Genomic DNA, 16,801 nt, shown 5'->3' with positions numbered 1-16,801 from the left:
ATTTTTCATAGATATCCGACCCGTGAAGGTCCCGGGGTAGAATAGGCATTCAGCAACCCATGCTTTCCATAAAAGGCGACTCAGCTTGTCGTAAGAGGCGACTAACGGGATCGGGTGGTCAGACTCGCTGACATGGCTGACACATGTCATCGGTTCCCAATTGCGCAGATCGATGCACATGTTGTTGGTCACTGGATTGTCTGGTCCAGATTTGATTATTTACAGACCGCCGCCATATAGCTGGAATATTGCTGAGTGCGGCGTAAAACTAAACTCACTCACTCACTCATAGATATCGTCATTAATGATATGAGCAGAAGCTTTTAATGTCCAGAGAACAGTCATGAGAAGAACTTACACTGGACCTTGATTTTCAAATCTCTCTTAGCACTAAGATAGTCATAAGTGCCATATGTCAACATTAACTTACAACTATCTTAGCACTAAGAGATCTTCGAAAATCTTGGCCCTGATGTTTTTATATTATTTCATTTATGTAGGAAACAGATTATTTCCATTCAAACAACAGATTTCCATTCAAAGAACAGATTATTTCCATTCAAACAACAGATTATTTCCATTACTGGACTCTATGTAAGAAATGCTGAAGTCTTTCAAGGGGACGGTGTTGGTACAATGTTGGTTTGGTGTGGTAAGGGAAGTGCTTCTAATTGTTCATTATTGTAGTCATTTTGTTACCAAACATATGCTGTCAAGGTGTTATAACCACAATATTCAACTTGTTATATATGACGATGTTATTCATCAGTGTTCCAGCCACCTTATCAGGCCTTAGATATTTGGGCGGTCGGGTAGCCTAGAGGTTAAAGCATTCGCTCATCACACAGAACACTCAGGTTCCATTCCCCTCAGTGTGTGAAGCCCCTTTCTGGTGTCCGTCGCTGTGATATTGCTGGAATGTTGCTGAAAGCAGCGTTAACTCAAAGTCATTCACTCGCTCATCTTAGATATTACTTGAGAACCTGGTCTAAATCAAGTCTGGTACTCAAGTAAAATACCCCTCTATGTGAAGAAGTGACTGATGATATGGAAGGTTGCTTTAAGTGAAACCAGAGTGTTTCTTAAACTCAGAGGGTGGTGGGGTAACCAAGTGGATAAAGCATTTGCTTGTCAACCTGAAGGACTGGGTTTGATTCCCCACATGAGCACAAAGTGTGAAACCCATTTCTTCTGTGGCTTGCCGTTATCTTGCTGGAATGTTGCTTAAACCGGCGTAAAACCAAGACTTACTGACTGTTTTAAACACAGAATGAAGAATTCTTTGTTTCCTAAGCCAATCAGATGTCAACTCCCAAGAGGACTGAGGTTAATTTCTTACAGCTTGATTAATTTTGGCACTCCCAAATTTTGTTTCTTTTTGTGGTCCAGAAATCAGAACTACTGGTTTAAAATCTTTCCTCATCATTAGGAGGGGTTGTCAGTTCTTCACACCTTCACATGAAGGAATAAAAGATTGTTTCAAATATTCAGAATCATCCTAGCCTGTCGTTTTATATTTACATTCATAACTGGCTGATAAGATCTGTTTTCAGATTTTGCTAAATGTTTCAGCGGCAGTAGGGTAGTCAAAAGATTAAGGCATTCGCTTGTCGTGACAAAGACCCAGGTTTGATTCCCCACATGGGTACAATGTGTGAAGCCCGTCTCTAGTGTCACCAACTGTTATATTTCTGGAATATTGCTAAAAGGGGCATAAAACCATCTTCAATAGGTGTATGGGAGGCACAACAATCATTGGCTGAAATTAGAAACTTCACTTGTCAAGACCTATGGCTTGTTCGACTTTCATGCTGTGGTACCATTATGGAGGAGAACAGGATTGAATTCTGTGTTGTACTTTTAGAACATAATGGTTGTTAGATGGATGTTTATTGCACTACGAAGGATGTGTGGTAATGTTAACATGAGGATATGAATACCTATTTTGGTGCTTTACTTTAATGAATTTGAATATTTGTATAAGCTTGTGTTTTATTCATTTAGGATGCCAGTTGTTTAAACTGATTAACCTGTCTCTGTTAAACATGTAGGGGTAGCCTTGTGGTTAAAGTGTTCACTTCTTGTGCCGGATTTGACTCCCCACATGGGTATAATGTGTAAGGCCCATTTGTGGTGTCCCCCCGTGATATTGCTGGAATATTGCTAAAAGTGGTTTAAAAATAAACTCATGTACTGTTAAACACTTTTCTTGGAATGCATGATGCGTATTATCATTGCAGTACAGAAGCATCCATTGCAATGATAAATCTGAAGAAAAAAACTTTCAATTAATATTTATACATATTTTCATTAATTGTTTTTTCACCGAAAAGCTCACTGGTCTGCTGAAGATAAAGAACGCTGCTTTTACATGTGAACAGATCTTGTCACATTATCAAAAGTTTACTTCTTTTATCAACATGCATTTTATTGTAATATATCACTTGTTTAGGAATTCAAATTTTCATGTATAGACTTGATTTTTGAGAGGGAAGTTTATAAACTCCAACAGACCCCAGTGTTATGACATGTTGCATTTGTTAGGTCAGATTTGAACTGGAATCTGTTATAGAATAGATTGTATAAAGATTTAATATACAATAAAACCCAATTCACAGAGATGAAAGTGTTGTGTTATGAAACATGTAACTCCTGAGATATCTGGGGTTAGACTGTGTGTTTATCTTTGCACTATGTGACCTGTGAAGGTCTGCGGTAGAACAGGCCCTCAGCAACCCATGCTTGCCACAAAAGGCAACTATGCTTGTCGTAAGAGGCGACTAATGGGATCGGGTAGTCCAACACGCTGCCTTGGTTGACACGTTATCAGTTCCCAAATGTGCAGATCATGTTGTTGATCACTGGATTGTCTGGTCCAGACTCGATTATTTACAGACTGCTGCCGCGTAAAACTAAACTCAGTCACTCACTTTCTTCCACTATGTGAATGCATGTTTTAACATTTCTCACTTGGAGAACAGCTTCTTATGGACTTTTAGAATGGGAGGTGTGTTAGAAGTGATCATGTTCCATAATTTTTCAGCCCTCTTAGTGATGAGGTGGTTAGAACGTCTCCCTGTAGAGCAGTCACAGGTTCAATCCCCAGTCAGGTCATACTGAAGGACTTTAAAATACTTGTTGCTCCTTGCCTGGTGCTCAGCATTAATGAGTATAACAAGGACTGGTCCACTCAGAGTCAGCATGCTTCTAAGGGCTCAACTGTAGCATGGTATCTCAGCTAGCATAATAAGGGTCTGGACTAGCACATACACATGCATGCTTGTCATATGAGCAATTTCACCTCACCTCCAAAACTCTCTCTGAATAGGTTTCCTGGTAACCATACATGTCTGACTGACAAAACACACGTTGTCTCACCTTCGTTTGTTCATCTGGGAGTCATCTGGGGTTGTAATGTTGAGATGTTTGAGCACACTTTGATCATGGCCCTTTTGTGGCATATTGAACAGAACAAGTACAAACATCAATAATTAATATGTAATAGGCATATCTGGGTGTTCTAATTTGGCTGTCATAGCACCTCCCTGGTGTTTCAGACTTTTTATGGAGGAAGTTGGGTAGCCTGACAGTTAAAGTACTCATCACAATGGAGACTTGGGTTCATTTCCCCACCTAAATACAATGTGTGAAGCCTATTTCTGATGTCCCTCACTGTGACATTCATGGAATATTGCTAAAAGCCATGTAAAACCATCCCCTTGGGCTTTTTAAAGACATTTTTTAAAGAAATCTAGGTTGAAAAATATACTATCACCCAAACACCAACACATCGGTACAGAATTGTTTCATCAAACTTTATTAGATTTTAACATCAACGGCTGTTGTGCGATGCCATGACAGTTACTGATACAATAACTGAACACACAAATGTCAGACATGGGATGTGTTACTTGGAAAGTGAGGTATAATTTAAGATACCTTTCAGCAATATTGATACTGCCCAGTGTGTGGAATAGATTTCAAATTTTGCTTGCCAGTCAGGCAGACTATGTCTGAAAGTTACTAGCCCACAAAATAATTAGTCAAAAATTTGAATGTAGACACTAAGCAAAAGGTTACAAATATTAAAACACTATCATCTACAGGCTATAATCTTGCATGATTTATAACTTAATAAATGAGTTTAGGTTTACACCACACCCAGCAACATTCCAGGTATATGGCAGTATAACTTAACAAGTCAGAGAAAGTGATATATTAAAGAAATGGCCCTATGGAAATTGGAGATTTACTGTCCTGACTGGATTTTTACTAGGCTCTGGCTAGCAGGAAGTCACTATTTCACACACTGGTACACAGACACACATACTCTCCAAGTACCAAGATACCATACCATACCAACACAACATACGATATGGTAATTTATTTCAATAGTATATTACATACACAAAAGGCAATATCAGTCACATGACCTGGCACAAGGAGATACGTAGGCAGAATGGTGATATAAGTGTTGACAGATGCTCAACAAGAACGAGGACTATTTTCAGGGATATTCAACTTCGTTATTCTGTGTAGGCGACGTTTCAACATATATTACAATGTCGTCAAGCAAGTGAAGATGTATATCCATAAACAGTCCTCATGCTTCATATCAGCTTCTGCAAAGAGATGCTCAACATACAGAAATATATAGAGACTATCGTTATTATTCCTTGTCAAGGGCAAGGCTAATACATGATTTCGTACATGTCATTTACAAAATCCGTATGACAAACATGCAAGTGTAACTACTTCCATATTACCCACTATCGGGTAATCCTCTTGATCTCCCCATATAAAAAAAACTACAGTATTCATGACTATGACCTCAGAAAACCATGGGTTTTATGAAATTATGTTCTTATATACACAATTCAAAAGACAAAAAACAATATTGTCTAGACTAAGTACATGCTACACTATTGTTGTCAAGATGATATTAATACTAGTTCATACTCTATTATTTCTCACTATGGGGAATAAAATCAATATCCTACAGCTCTATATCTCATCAGTTAAAAAAAGCAGGTCTAAGCAGATCAATGGCAGAATTATTTAACAATTTTGACAAACTACCATTTTACAAATAATTCCTAATATGTTGGATGTTTAGTCAACTAAGCATGAGCTGCCCTCAACATAAGGCATCTGGCACATGCTCAGCAGCAGAAGTTATGAAACATTGACAATGATTTGGGTAAGTTCAGGGACATCAGAAATGCTTAAATGTTGGGATTTGAACCCTTGTTTTCTGCATGATGAGTGAACACCTTAGCCACTAGGCTATCCAGCCACTGATGATGATAGGAAGTCATGAAATTACCACCTAATATCAATCTTGCTTAACCCAATCCAAATCAAGGAGGTAAAATGAGGCCATACAATTTAAGAAGCTGTCTTCTGATTGGCTAAACAACTCATGCATCCTCAATTTAGAGGAGTCCAATGTTCTATGCTGTTATCATGTTAGTTAGGGATACTGGTATTACTATGATTGATATTTTATCAGTGTGTGTCACTAAATACATAAATATATCATTGTTAATCATTTCAAAATCTATGTATATCCCTAATTGTTTTTGACCAGTATAGACCTAGGTGCCATTGTACAAATTAATCTTATCACAAAGATGATCCTCATTCTAAAACCTTAATAGAGACTTTCATCAGTCTTAAGGCTGTCTTGTACTAAAGTATCCTAATTGTAATGTGACTGCACATATGACATCCTAAATAGGACATCCTTGAACTTAGGTAACTTGGAAAAAACAAAGTTATTCAGTAATCAAACACTCCCTGAGAAATGTTAAAATACTCATTATTTCAACAAGACAGAGGGATCTTTGTTAGTAAGTAACCTTTACAAAGGTTAATCTTAACTCCCATTCTTTAACATTGCACTAAGGTTTCCTTAGTGACTTACAATCACCTTAGCACTTTCTGAAAGCAGGCCCTAGGCCCTAGGCCCCACTTCACATAGTGACTTAAGTACAAAGGTGATCCCAACTCCCACACTTAAACATAGACTTATGACTGTCATAGCACTACGATCACTTTGTGAAAGGAGGCCCTAGGAAGTGTGTTGAATGCTTTTCATGATGTTTTCCATCGTTCCACGGATAGAGGTCGATTCCCGCACGACTATATAAGTGACCTGACTTTCAGTGTCAGTTGTCTTGTTGCAGTTATCCAAACAGGTACCATTCTTGGGTCCTGAGGTCTTGTTATCAAGACTCCCTCCCTGTAGGTTAAGGTTACTTGTAGAGAGTAGGTTGGGGGAATATGTACAGCATTTATGACGATTTCTTGTTAGGTTGGGAACGGAGACAATTAATGTAGGACTAAATAGGACAGGTGTTAGGGATTAAAAGGGGCAGATTAGGATTAGGAATTACAAGGGGTTTGGTCGGGAGGATGAACACAGAAGTAGGTTAGGTGTGACTGAGTACGAAGGTTATTTTGATACATTTCTCTTTTGTTTCAATAAACTCGTCAAGATTTTGGTGTCGTTTTCCATGTGTTTATAGTCGACGATGGGGACGCACAACAAAATTTATACACTCAAACAAAATCACACAATGCAAAGTCCAGAGCAGTTTTTTGTCATCTTCCCATACCGGTTAAAACAGTAACTCAGCTGACACTGGACCCTCGAAGGAGAGCACCTACTACAATCACTAGGTTTCCCCATCCAAACATCCTTAAAACATAAAAACAGATCCTATGATATATATGGTTTTATCCATCTTAAATCTGACATATTTCCACAATTTGCAAATAAAAACATCACTTTTATGGTAACCAGTAAAGCTGTGTGTGATGAATTTTAAATAAAATGTCAAACACACCGTGTTGTTATCCAGAAAATATTTCTTTAGGCCAGACCAATTTTATTTCTTGTTTTACGGATCTGAATGTTGTATTTTTTCCAGAATAAGAAAAAAATATATGTCAAGTTACCCCACTCAAGAAATTAAATTTTTATTGTTTTTTATTGGCCAAAAATGTAAACTTACACGAAAAACTGATTAAATTTCTTTTTTTGCCCATATACACTTCATGAATTGCCAAAGGTAAAATAGTTTTAGCATTTATATTGACAGGTGGTTTTCCTTCTTACCCCATGCTTTAAGGTTTCCTGGTAACAAAAATCTGTAAAACAAGAAATACGATTGGTCTAACTTTATGCATTTCTATTTAGTACCATTAAGAATTCAGCATGAAGTTGTTTTCAAAATTAGAAAAATATACCCTACCCATTATCTTCAAGGAAATTTCAGACATTCTATCTTACATGTTGCCTGTGCAACCTTTCACCCGAATATATACATGAGTCTTAATGACATATTTGCACACAAGCAACCACAACATATCTACAGCTCCAAAAACATGGTGGTCTTGAATTTTCCCTCTACACATAAAATAGACAATTTCTTTAAAACAGTCTGCACACTACTCACAAATGTTAAGGATATAACTATAGCACATGGCACATCAGAAAAACTATAGTACCCGGGTAATACACAGATGCCTAATTAGTTGTTTAATCATAAACTTAGCAGTAAACTAAAAACTTATGGATGTTGAGAAAGATAATATGACACTAAGGAACAATCACATGGTTGCATCATTCATATAGGATCATCATTTTCCGGCACTACACAATAAGTGGTCAAGTCACAAAATCAGCTATAGATATCTCATAGGCACTTTCACTAAAATTATGCTTTTAAATTTCAAATATGTCATTAAATTTGATGAATGGAAGGTAAGTCAAGTCCAAATTTGGGTGAATTTTAGAAATTCTAGTGCAATCATATTGGCGTAGTTTGGCATGGCTAAACTTCATAGTGACTATAATAAGGTCATAGGGGTTGGCATCCTCAGTAATATAAAAGAATCTTTTTTTTGAATAGTATGTTTGAAAGGAACTACACCAATGGGAAGAAATACAAGGTTTGGTAACAACCTAGGACCTGACCAGCAGGTTATTGAGGACATGACAGACATGACCGTTTACCGGTGAGTATTAATCATATTTCTAAGCTTCACAATTTGTCCATGGATAAAGATCAGTTGTTAGGTAAATACCATTCACCCAACATTGCTGGAAGCACACCAAGACAAACAAAAACTTGAAAACAACAAAGTCCAGCAGCATGAATGAGAGAGATGTACATATTCACAGAAACTAGACCTAACTCGTCTTGCCCCTTTGTATGTATGAAATGATGGTGCTCTGATTAATGCAAAGATTGTCTCTTGTTTTTGTAAAAACGCAATGATGCGATAATTTCATGATCTGAAATTCCACAAATTTAAATAGCATCAGTAATCACCTAAATACATCCGAAAGAACTGACATATTATTCGTACTACACAACAGCATAACACAGTTCTAAAAATCAACATCACTTTTATTACTGTTTTCCTTGATTCATTAATCCTGAACATAGTAAATACTACATACACTGAACAACAAAAGAAACAAACATGAACACCTACTTTAATGAGATTTTATTTTTTTCAAAAATTGAATTTCTTTTGCTGTTCAGGATATTACAGGTACTAAATTTGCAGGAATTGTATTGCAGGAAATGTTTCATGATTCAGTGGACAAACACCTAGTCTCCGAAAACATATAAATGTGATGTAGACAAGCAAAAACATTTAAGGCAAAAAGGAATCCAGTGGGATGTGAGATTATTCACTAGCAATCTAGATTTGCTTCATCTATGGACATAGAATTGGTGTACAGTAAGGGGTGGGCAGAAGACGAAATAATATGGTTTATGTTTATGAGACAGACTATTAGAAGGCATTTCTGGGTTAATATGTTCTCACTCTAGAGGACTTAAGTAGATTTCTACAATCTGAGACAAGTGAACAATTATATTGTCACGCTGATGACGATGCTCATGCTTCATTGACATGTCAAGGATTGATACTTGCTGACCTTGTTGTTTCAACAATCCAGGAAGATCTGGGTTAGAGATGGTCTTCAGTAATCCATGCATGTCATAAAAAGCGACTAATGTGATCGGGTGGTCAGACTCGCTGACTTGGCTGACATTTATCATTGCATCCCAACACTCATTAACTACACTAATATAATTTTGATTTAAATAATTAAATATTTCATAGCAGTATAGTCTCATTAGATGTAATAAATAAAAATCTTTAAGTATTCAGTTTGCATCTAAAACAACCTCTTAGAACAAATACATAAGTTTTCATAATGAATGTGACAATGCATTATCTTAGTGGTCATAATGAGAGCACTTATGAAAAACATACAAGGAGTAAATACCATACTCGGGGATCTAGCAGGAGCAACCAAATATTCAAGCACCAATGAAATGATACCCAGTTCTATTAAGATTAATTGGCAATAATACAACCTTACTAAAAATATATCTGTGACATATCACTGAAAACTCTGACTTGTAAATACATGCAATAAGTTTCAGAAGGGATATTTTTTAAAAATGTTTACAGATCAGTCTAGAAACTTGTCAGTTGATATCTAATGGAACAATGAGCATATTACAATGAATGATAGGATACAGAAATGGTGGGCTCTCTTAAATGAAATTTTGGCAAGCAATGAAAGCTGCTTGTGTAACATATGGTCTGAGAACTAGGAAGACTAGAGATGGGCCATTTTACTGTTAACCGGGAATCTGTGGTTGTTTGCATGAGCCAGTACGTACTGTGTCTCAGGAAATTTTTTTTTTTCAATCAAAGATTTTCTTTTTACAAGCAAATTTATTTTTTAGCAAAATTAGTGATCTCACTAGTTTTCATAACCTGGTTTCTTTCAAATGTAGATTGAATGAAGAAAATACTCGAATGAAATGAAACTGGCAATGTGGTAAATGCGCATTCATGGTCAAAAGCCCAATTATCCAGACAATGATTTTTAATAAGAGAATGGTTTAATGAAGCGCATTGCTACGATTTGCTATTGGACACTGACTACGAACATGCACCAAATAAAAAACGCGAAAACCAATATATGGCAGAAGTTTGGGCTCAAAATGATATCTAATGGAAGAAATAGATGGTCATAAGTTAGTTGTTTCTGCAGCAACATATACTGTGATGAATACCGCAGTACTTAAACAAAAACCTTGGTATACCGTGGTACTGACATTTTCGTGGTACCCAACCCTCTGGAAGACACACATGGTCATCCCAAGACAACACTTTTGTGCTTCACACAATACCCTAAACATGACCTGAAAATGTGTGTGAATGAGTAAGTAGTAAACAGATATTACCCCATTTGTAGAAATATTGCAGATTGTCATGGCAGAGGATGTCAAAAACTGGCTTCCTACATTGTACCAGTGCAGATTCAAACTAAGACCTTCAGCATGAGTGAACATACTAACCACTGGGCCACCCAACCAACCTTAAAAAGGATGTCTCACTTGGTAAACATGATAATCAGGAAGAAATCGTATGGTTGACAGGAATCAACATTCAATCATGGTTGACTGGAATCAACATTCAGTCACGTATTATTCGTGATACACCCTAACCAACACAAACACCACATAAATATATATATATATCATCTATATTCTTATCTAAAACTACTATTTCATCTAACAAAAAAGTACATGAAACAAATAACACACATTAATGTAGTTCAATCATAAAATATCTTAAATCAAGAAACATTATTAAAAAACATACCGGTAACAATTTTCAAACTTTGGTCAACCAACAAAGTCACAATGGGACTAGTTGCATGCAAGCATGCTCCAATCGATCAGAAAATAGGGACGCATAAAGAACAATCTAACAGTGTCATCGTTATTCTTTACCATTTACAGTCTAAAAAACCTAGTAGGAGGTCATGTTACATAACCTTTGAGATTGACCAATCACACAGCTTACCAAATTGCGAAAATTGACATTCATACATACCTTTCAAAACTTTTACCCTTGAAAAGGTTAGTACACAAAACTTCCGAATGATATTTTCCCCAACACTCTCTTCCAGGTGATGCACACAGTGTTCACGAATAGCCTGTGACCCTTTGACAAATCTGGCAGATTCGCTAGTGGTCAGATAGAAATCACCAACCTGCCAGCCCCAGTGTCTGACTGAATATTTCACAATGTCTTTGTTTGTTGTTATCTGCGGCATGTGACACTTGTTTGCTGTTTATAAATCCTATGTTTGTTATCATATAATGTTAATAATTTCAGTGCCAGTTATAAGAAATGTTAAATCTGAAATGTTTGTTAAACTTTATTCTGTGGGTCCTGTGAATTTTCAGTGGGTAAGACAGACATCTGAAACTTACGGGACCCAATGTCCTGTTACTTTGAAACGCCATTGTGAACACTGTGCACATGGAGCACATCAAAAACACTGAAAATAGCGTGTTTTGCAATATTCAAGAATGTCGTCTTGTGGAAATATAGGCTGATGGTAACCATCTCATAAGAAACTCAAATACGTATAAACTGCAGGTCAAATATCTGTGTGTTTTATGCCGATTTTCATTCGTTGTGGGATCAGTGTCAGTGATGGACCCTAAATAGTATCCGTTGTCTGATTGGTTAAATCCATTTAGATGTCTCGCTTTTGATTGGAGTTTCATTGGTCGCTCAAAGGTTACCTGACGCAACCTCCTAGTATGGTTTGTTAGACTCACTCTAGGAGTGTAACAAATAACACTGAGACTAAGTTTACTAAGAATGTTGTAAGAACCACCAGCTGTAGTCCTCATCTTCACAAATACAATTCACAGATACCAAAATTGTTAATAATGTGTTCCAATAAGGCCAGACCAATTTTATTTCTTGTTCTACAGAGTTTTGTCTTCAAAACCTAACAGCAGGAAGGAGGTTTTTTGTTTTTGTTTTCTTAAAACTCACCAGTCAAACTAATATTCCGAAAAGTATTTTTGGGGCAAGAAAAAACAATCTAAAATAAATTTCTTTTAAGTTTACATTTTGGCCAATACAGTCATTAGAATTTTATTGTTTCAGCTGGGAAAATTAATTAATACGACCGCCAGATCCCTAAAACAAGACATAAACTAAGTCTGGCCTAAAGTATCTATGCTGATTCATTTTGATCTAAATTAAGTTTGAACTTCTGTCACTTTCATATTGCATTTTATGTCAAAGTTTTCATATAAATTAACTTAAGACATTCTCCTCACTAAGGCTAATCTAAATCACTCAATATGTTTTTTAGCTTTCTTTCCTTTGTGAAGCATCTCCCCAAATAGAAAATATATAAAGTGCGAGAAACTAAAAAAACTTAAATTTGACTAACAATATACAAAGGCATATGGGACATGAAGTCTGAAATATTGCAGATATCCACTGAAAGCTTAAAACTGGAGCCTCCCAATAGTGAATGATTTGAGGTATCATCAGGGTAAACTTTGTGACGTAATGCACATTTTCTGAGGTCATCTGAAACCAAATCAAGCTTGTAAGTATTAGGAGCAAATATATGATATGAAACAAAATGCCGAACTACCAGTAGTAGTAGTAGTAGTAGTCGTAGTCGTAGTCGTAGTCGTAGTCGTAGTCGTAGTCGTAGATATTTTAAGTATGAGTTGCTGAAGAGATACAAAAGCAGCTCCGGCAATCTGTGATGAGGCAAGACAACAAGATCTTTATTTATCTTACCTCGCACATAAATGTTGCTTTCTGATTGGCTGAGCACTCTTCTATTATTTTCAATGTATCTCACTTACAAGCGAGGTACACTGCAATGTACCCCGCTGCTAATGGCAACTCATTCAGTACTGCGTGGTAGTGCTTCTTTATCTTGAATAACACTGGATCACACATGACGCGCAGAAATTACTTGTGCAAAGGCAAATCGATGGGAGGGAGATAACACCAAATCTGTTTTACTTGTGCCGTCTGTAAAATCTAGGATTAACCACAAAAAGATTTGCCTCACATTTCAATAAATAAATTTTGACAAAACATTCAAATGTAGTTCCTGTGATTATTAAGAAGGGGAATTACACTGGGGTTATTTTACTACGACAACACTTGCAAGATTTGAATCATTTGATTGACACAGGTTGGCTGAAGTGTATGATCCGATACCAATGCTTCAAACAGTTCAGAATTAACATTCAGGTGTTTGGTAAGATAAATACGTTGTTCACTGGGGCTTCATGACCAGTGAACAACTTATAATATAGACAAAGCATGTGTCTATTCAACAAGCTTCCTGTTGTTTATGAATACACAGAGCCGTTTAGAGAATGGTTAATATATATGCTATATTTGGGATTACACTTTCTAGCACTTACTTGGGTTGTCCCATCCAGGATTCAAACCCATACTGTCTGTCTTTCACCAAATTAACATTTAAACCATTCAGAGGCTTACACAGGGCTCCATACAAAGACCAAATTGACGTATGAAAGGATAAAACGTGCAAGATACGGTAGGAAATAATTTACAAAATGTAGCAATCGGGTATGGTCTTAGAATAGTCTGCAGACGTATTTATATCCAATATATCTAAGTACCACATTTTAATTCATGTGATACCGACACACTGTGGTTTTCCTTGCCATTTATGGGGAATCGTCCAGCAGCGAATCATCTCGGTTAAATGTGATTGGTCAAAATTGGGCATGTGTATATAAACATGATGGCACAGAAACAAATTACAAGCTTCTTTCTGTGGAGGGTCAAGTTATGAAACTGCTGTATGAATGATGAATGAACTGCTACTAGTGTCACTTCGTCTTGTCACAGTCACATTCCATTAAATCCCATACAGTATTCTAAGTGTACTCTTAAGTTTTTCTTCTTACTCCCGATGTTGAAAAATTATCTGGAGCCCTGGTTGCACAAAGTTTCTGATCTGGACTACCAGCTGTCTGAATTTCTGTCTTGTGGAAACTTTGGTGGCTGAGAAGATAAGGTGACCAATTCTGCATGCTGGCAATCAGGTTTGAATCTCAGATGAAACTCAGCTCCCCAAGCACTAGAATCTATACTTTACAAAGAAAGTGTAATCCCAAAAATATAACATGTTACATATCTCGATCTAGACAACAGATAAATAGCCTCTCTATACAGAGTATTTGTGAAACACCACTAATATCAGCAACTGATAAAATTACACAATATTATCAATAAATATGGCACAAATCTCGACTGGTTCTTCAGTATCTCTCAACATGATCCATACTGAGTATTGACAAGATCTGGAAATGTTTCATATTAACAATTAAACTAACAAGACAAAAGGACTAAGTCAACGATGCAAAAGAGTCTTCACTAAACGGGACATTCCTGCAACACTCAAAAGAATCTATCTAAATTCTATTTCATACATAATGTTCTGTGTACAGCTTACATCTGTTAGAGATAGTATTTTCAAAACAAAACTCTTACAAAGATTCATCAAATCAATTTGGCAAATGTCATGCTTCAAACACTGCTGGTAAAACATACTTGTGCAATATTTTGAGGTGTCTCATGGAGTATACATCTTGGTGATGACCACATGCTGCCAATACTGAACAAATTAAAAAAGTACACAATGTCAGGACTTACGATATTGCACCACTAGTAGAAGGATACAAAGGAATGGAATTGCTGCAGTTTCCTAAATCCAGGGTTCGATTTAGTGCTTTGTTGCTTCCATTGGTGAAACCCAGTATTACAAGGTGGAACCTTGTTATTAGACAAACTTGCACCAGGTGCAAGTCAACTTTTGAGTGGGTAAACTTCTGAATAAAACATCAAAATAATTCAATAGCATATTTTTTGGTTAATTCCAAAACATATCTCTTTCATACATATGGCTAATGGGATTTAGCTGGTGCAGCTAGGTTTTTATATTAGGTGCACCTGGTGCAAGTAGGCTAACATTTCTCAAATCGAACCCTGTAAAGCTGATCCCCACAATATGACAATCATTACTAGCACTCCATGAATTGGTCAGGACAATATGTCCAACATATTTGTGCTTATAACAGAAACATTTCATTGATATCATTTCTAATGTATTCCAGGACCCCATTCCACAAAACAATCCTCGTACTGCAACCTTACTAATCTATCTCTAGATTAACCCAGGACTTTGAAAACCTTATTCACTGTCCTCAGTATCATGCTTGAACGCTTCAGAAATTCTGACTATGTATACATTTTTGGTCAGTTTTAGGGACTGAAATTTGTACTGTAAAACTTGCCAAAGCATGTACCTGTCATATCCGACTCACTGTCAATACCGACATAAAATTTGTTCTTGCCAATTTATGATGATATTATGATTATTAAAACACTGTCTAATATGGCACTTGTTTATGCAGTGCCAACAAGCAATTTTAGTTGTAATTAACACTATATAAATTAGCACTGGTATGAGGAGTCCAATCAAGTCCCTTAACTCAATACTTGTTATCTGAACAATGTATAGTGCCTAATAAAGAATATCTGTCAACAACAATGTTTTAATTTGTTGCAAAATTACTGGAGATCAAAGGCATTACAGAGACTAAGAGACTGAGAGTAAATCTCAGTCAAGTTGGACAAGGTCGTCACTGACTAGTCAGGCAACCTGCCCTAACATGCATTTTATATCGGTCCCCAGGGTGGCAGTTTAGACAGATTTCACTGTACCATATTTAAAGCTGAGAGAACTAGGCCAGAACTATTGCCTGGAAATGCTAATGATCATAGATTACCATCACTGGATTTCTGCTAGTCCACACCAGAACTTAGCAATCTCAAGGAATAGCTGACTATCTGGCTGTTCAGCTAGAACTTTAAAATTAGCATACCAATAGTCTTAGTGCTAAGATTGCCATGTGGAAAGGGGCTCTGGGAAGTACAGGGTGCTGTTGTTCAAAATGACCTTAGCGCTAAGAGTGTTGTAAGTATATATTAAGTTAAATTGCTTTAGCACAAAGATTGTGATGTACATCAGCACCAATGTTATCTGTGAGTTGTCTAGAGTATCACCAGACTGCTGTCACACATCAAGAGAACTGGTCTTTGAACTACTGGATCTAGATGGGTAGGCACAGAACAGTGCGAACTGCAAGCATCCAAGAACAATCCCCATCACGTTTGGGTACTGAAAAAGAAATACACAAAAAACTCACTTAACAAGTTAAACCACTTTATCACATGCTTAATAATCAAAATTTGTTTATATAGCGCTGAGTTCCAGCTCGGTTGCTCACAGCTGCTTTGTTTTTCCCTGAATCACAGGACATCAATCTCAACGGCGCATCTGGTCATTTACCAACGGATTCATTGGATCTTTCAAGTGCAAACCGTAAGTTCTTGTAATAATGCAAAAAGTATTGTTAAAACTGAACTGAACTGAGGTAGCTTGTTGATAAGGCAAGAGTTCCTAATACAAGTAATAGAAGTCACTTTCAAATATACAGTCAATGTGAAACTGAAAAATAAGTTTACAATTTGAGCTTGATAAAAATTTTTAGTCACTTACGCCTTGCCCTGAAAACAAGATGTAGTTTAACTTTCAAACAATGTGATATAAGATCATGCTTAATGTGAACATTACTGTATCTACTAAATTTGCTAGCTTAACGCAGCACTCAGCAACATTCTAGCTATATGGCAACGGTCTGTAATTAACAGACTCTTGGCCAGACAATCCTGCGATCAACAGCATGAGCACTGACTTATGCAACTGGGATACGGTGACAGTGTCTACCAAGCCAGCAATCCTGGCCACCTGATCAAATCAGCCTTTTACAACAAGTATGGGTTGCTGAAGGCCAATTCTAACCCAGATCTTCATGGAGGC

General features: G+C 36.7%; 1 protein-coding gene across 1 annotated transcript in view; it reads right to left on the bottom strand.

The window, feature by feature from the left end:
* Window positions 1-3,801: 3,801 nt before the first annotated feature.
* LOC137256627 (sugar transporter SWEET1-like) overlaps window positions 3,802-16,801 on the bottom strand; it is a 29,694-nt gene continuing 16,694 nt past the window's right edge. Inside the window, exon 7 of the mRNA XM_067794523.1 lies at window positions 3,802-16,099. Coding sequence (XP_067650624.1) covers window positions 15,995-16,099 — 105 coding nt within the window. The 3' untranslated portion in view covers window positions 3,802-15,994. The remainder of the gene's footprint in view (window positions 16,100-16,801) is intronic.

This window comes from Haliotis asinina, chromosome 11 (assembly GCF_037392515.1).
Source record: "Haliotis asinina isolate JCU_RB_2024 chromosome 11, JCU_Hal_asi_v2, whole genome shotgun sequence".
Classification (NCBI taxonomy): Eukaryota; Metazoa; Mollusca; class Gastropoda; order Lepetellida; family Haliotidae; genus Haliotis; species Haliotis asinina.
Note: the sequence above shows the minus strand (reverse complement) of the source record. Positions and strands in the feature narration are given on the sequence as shown.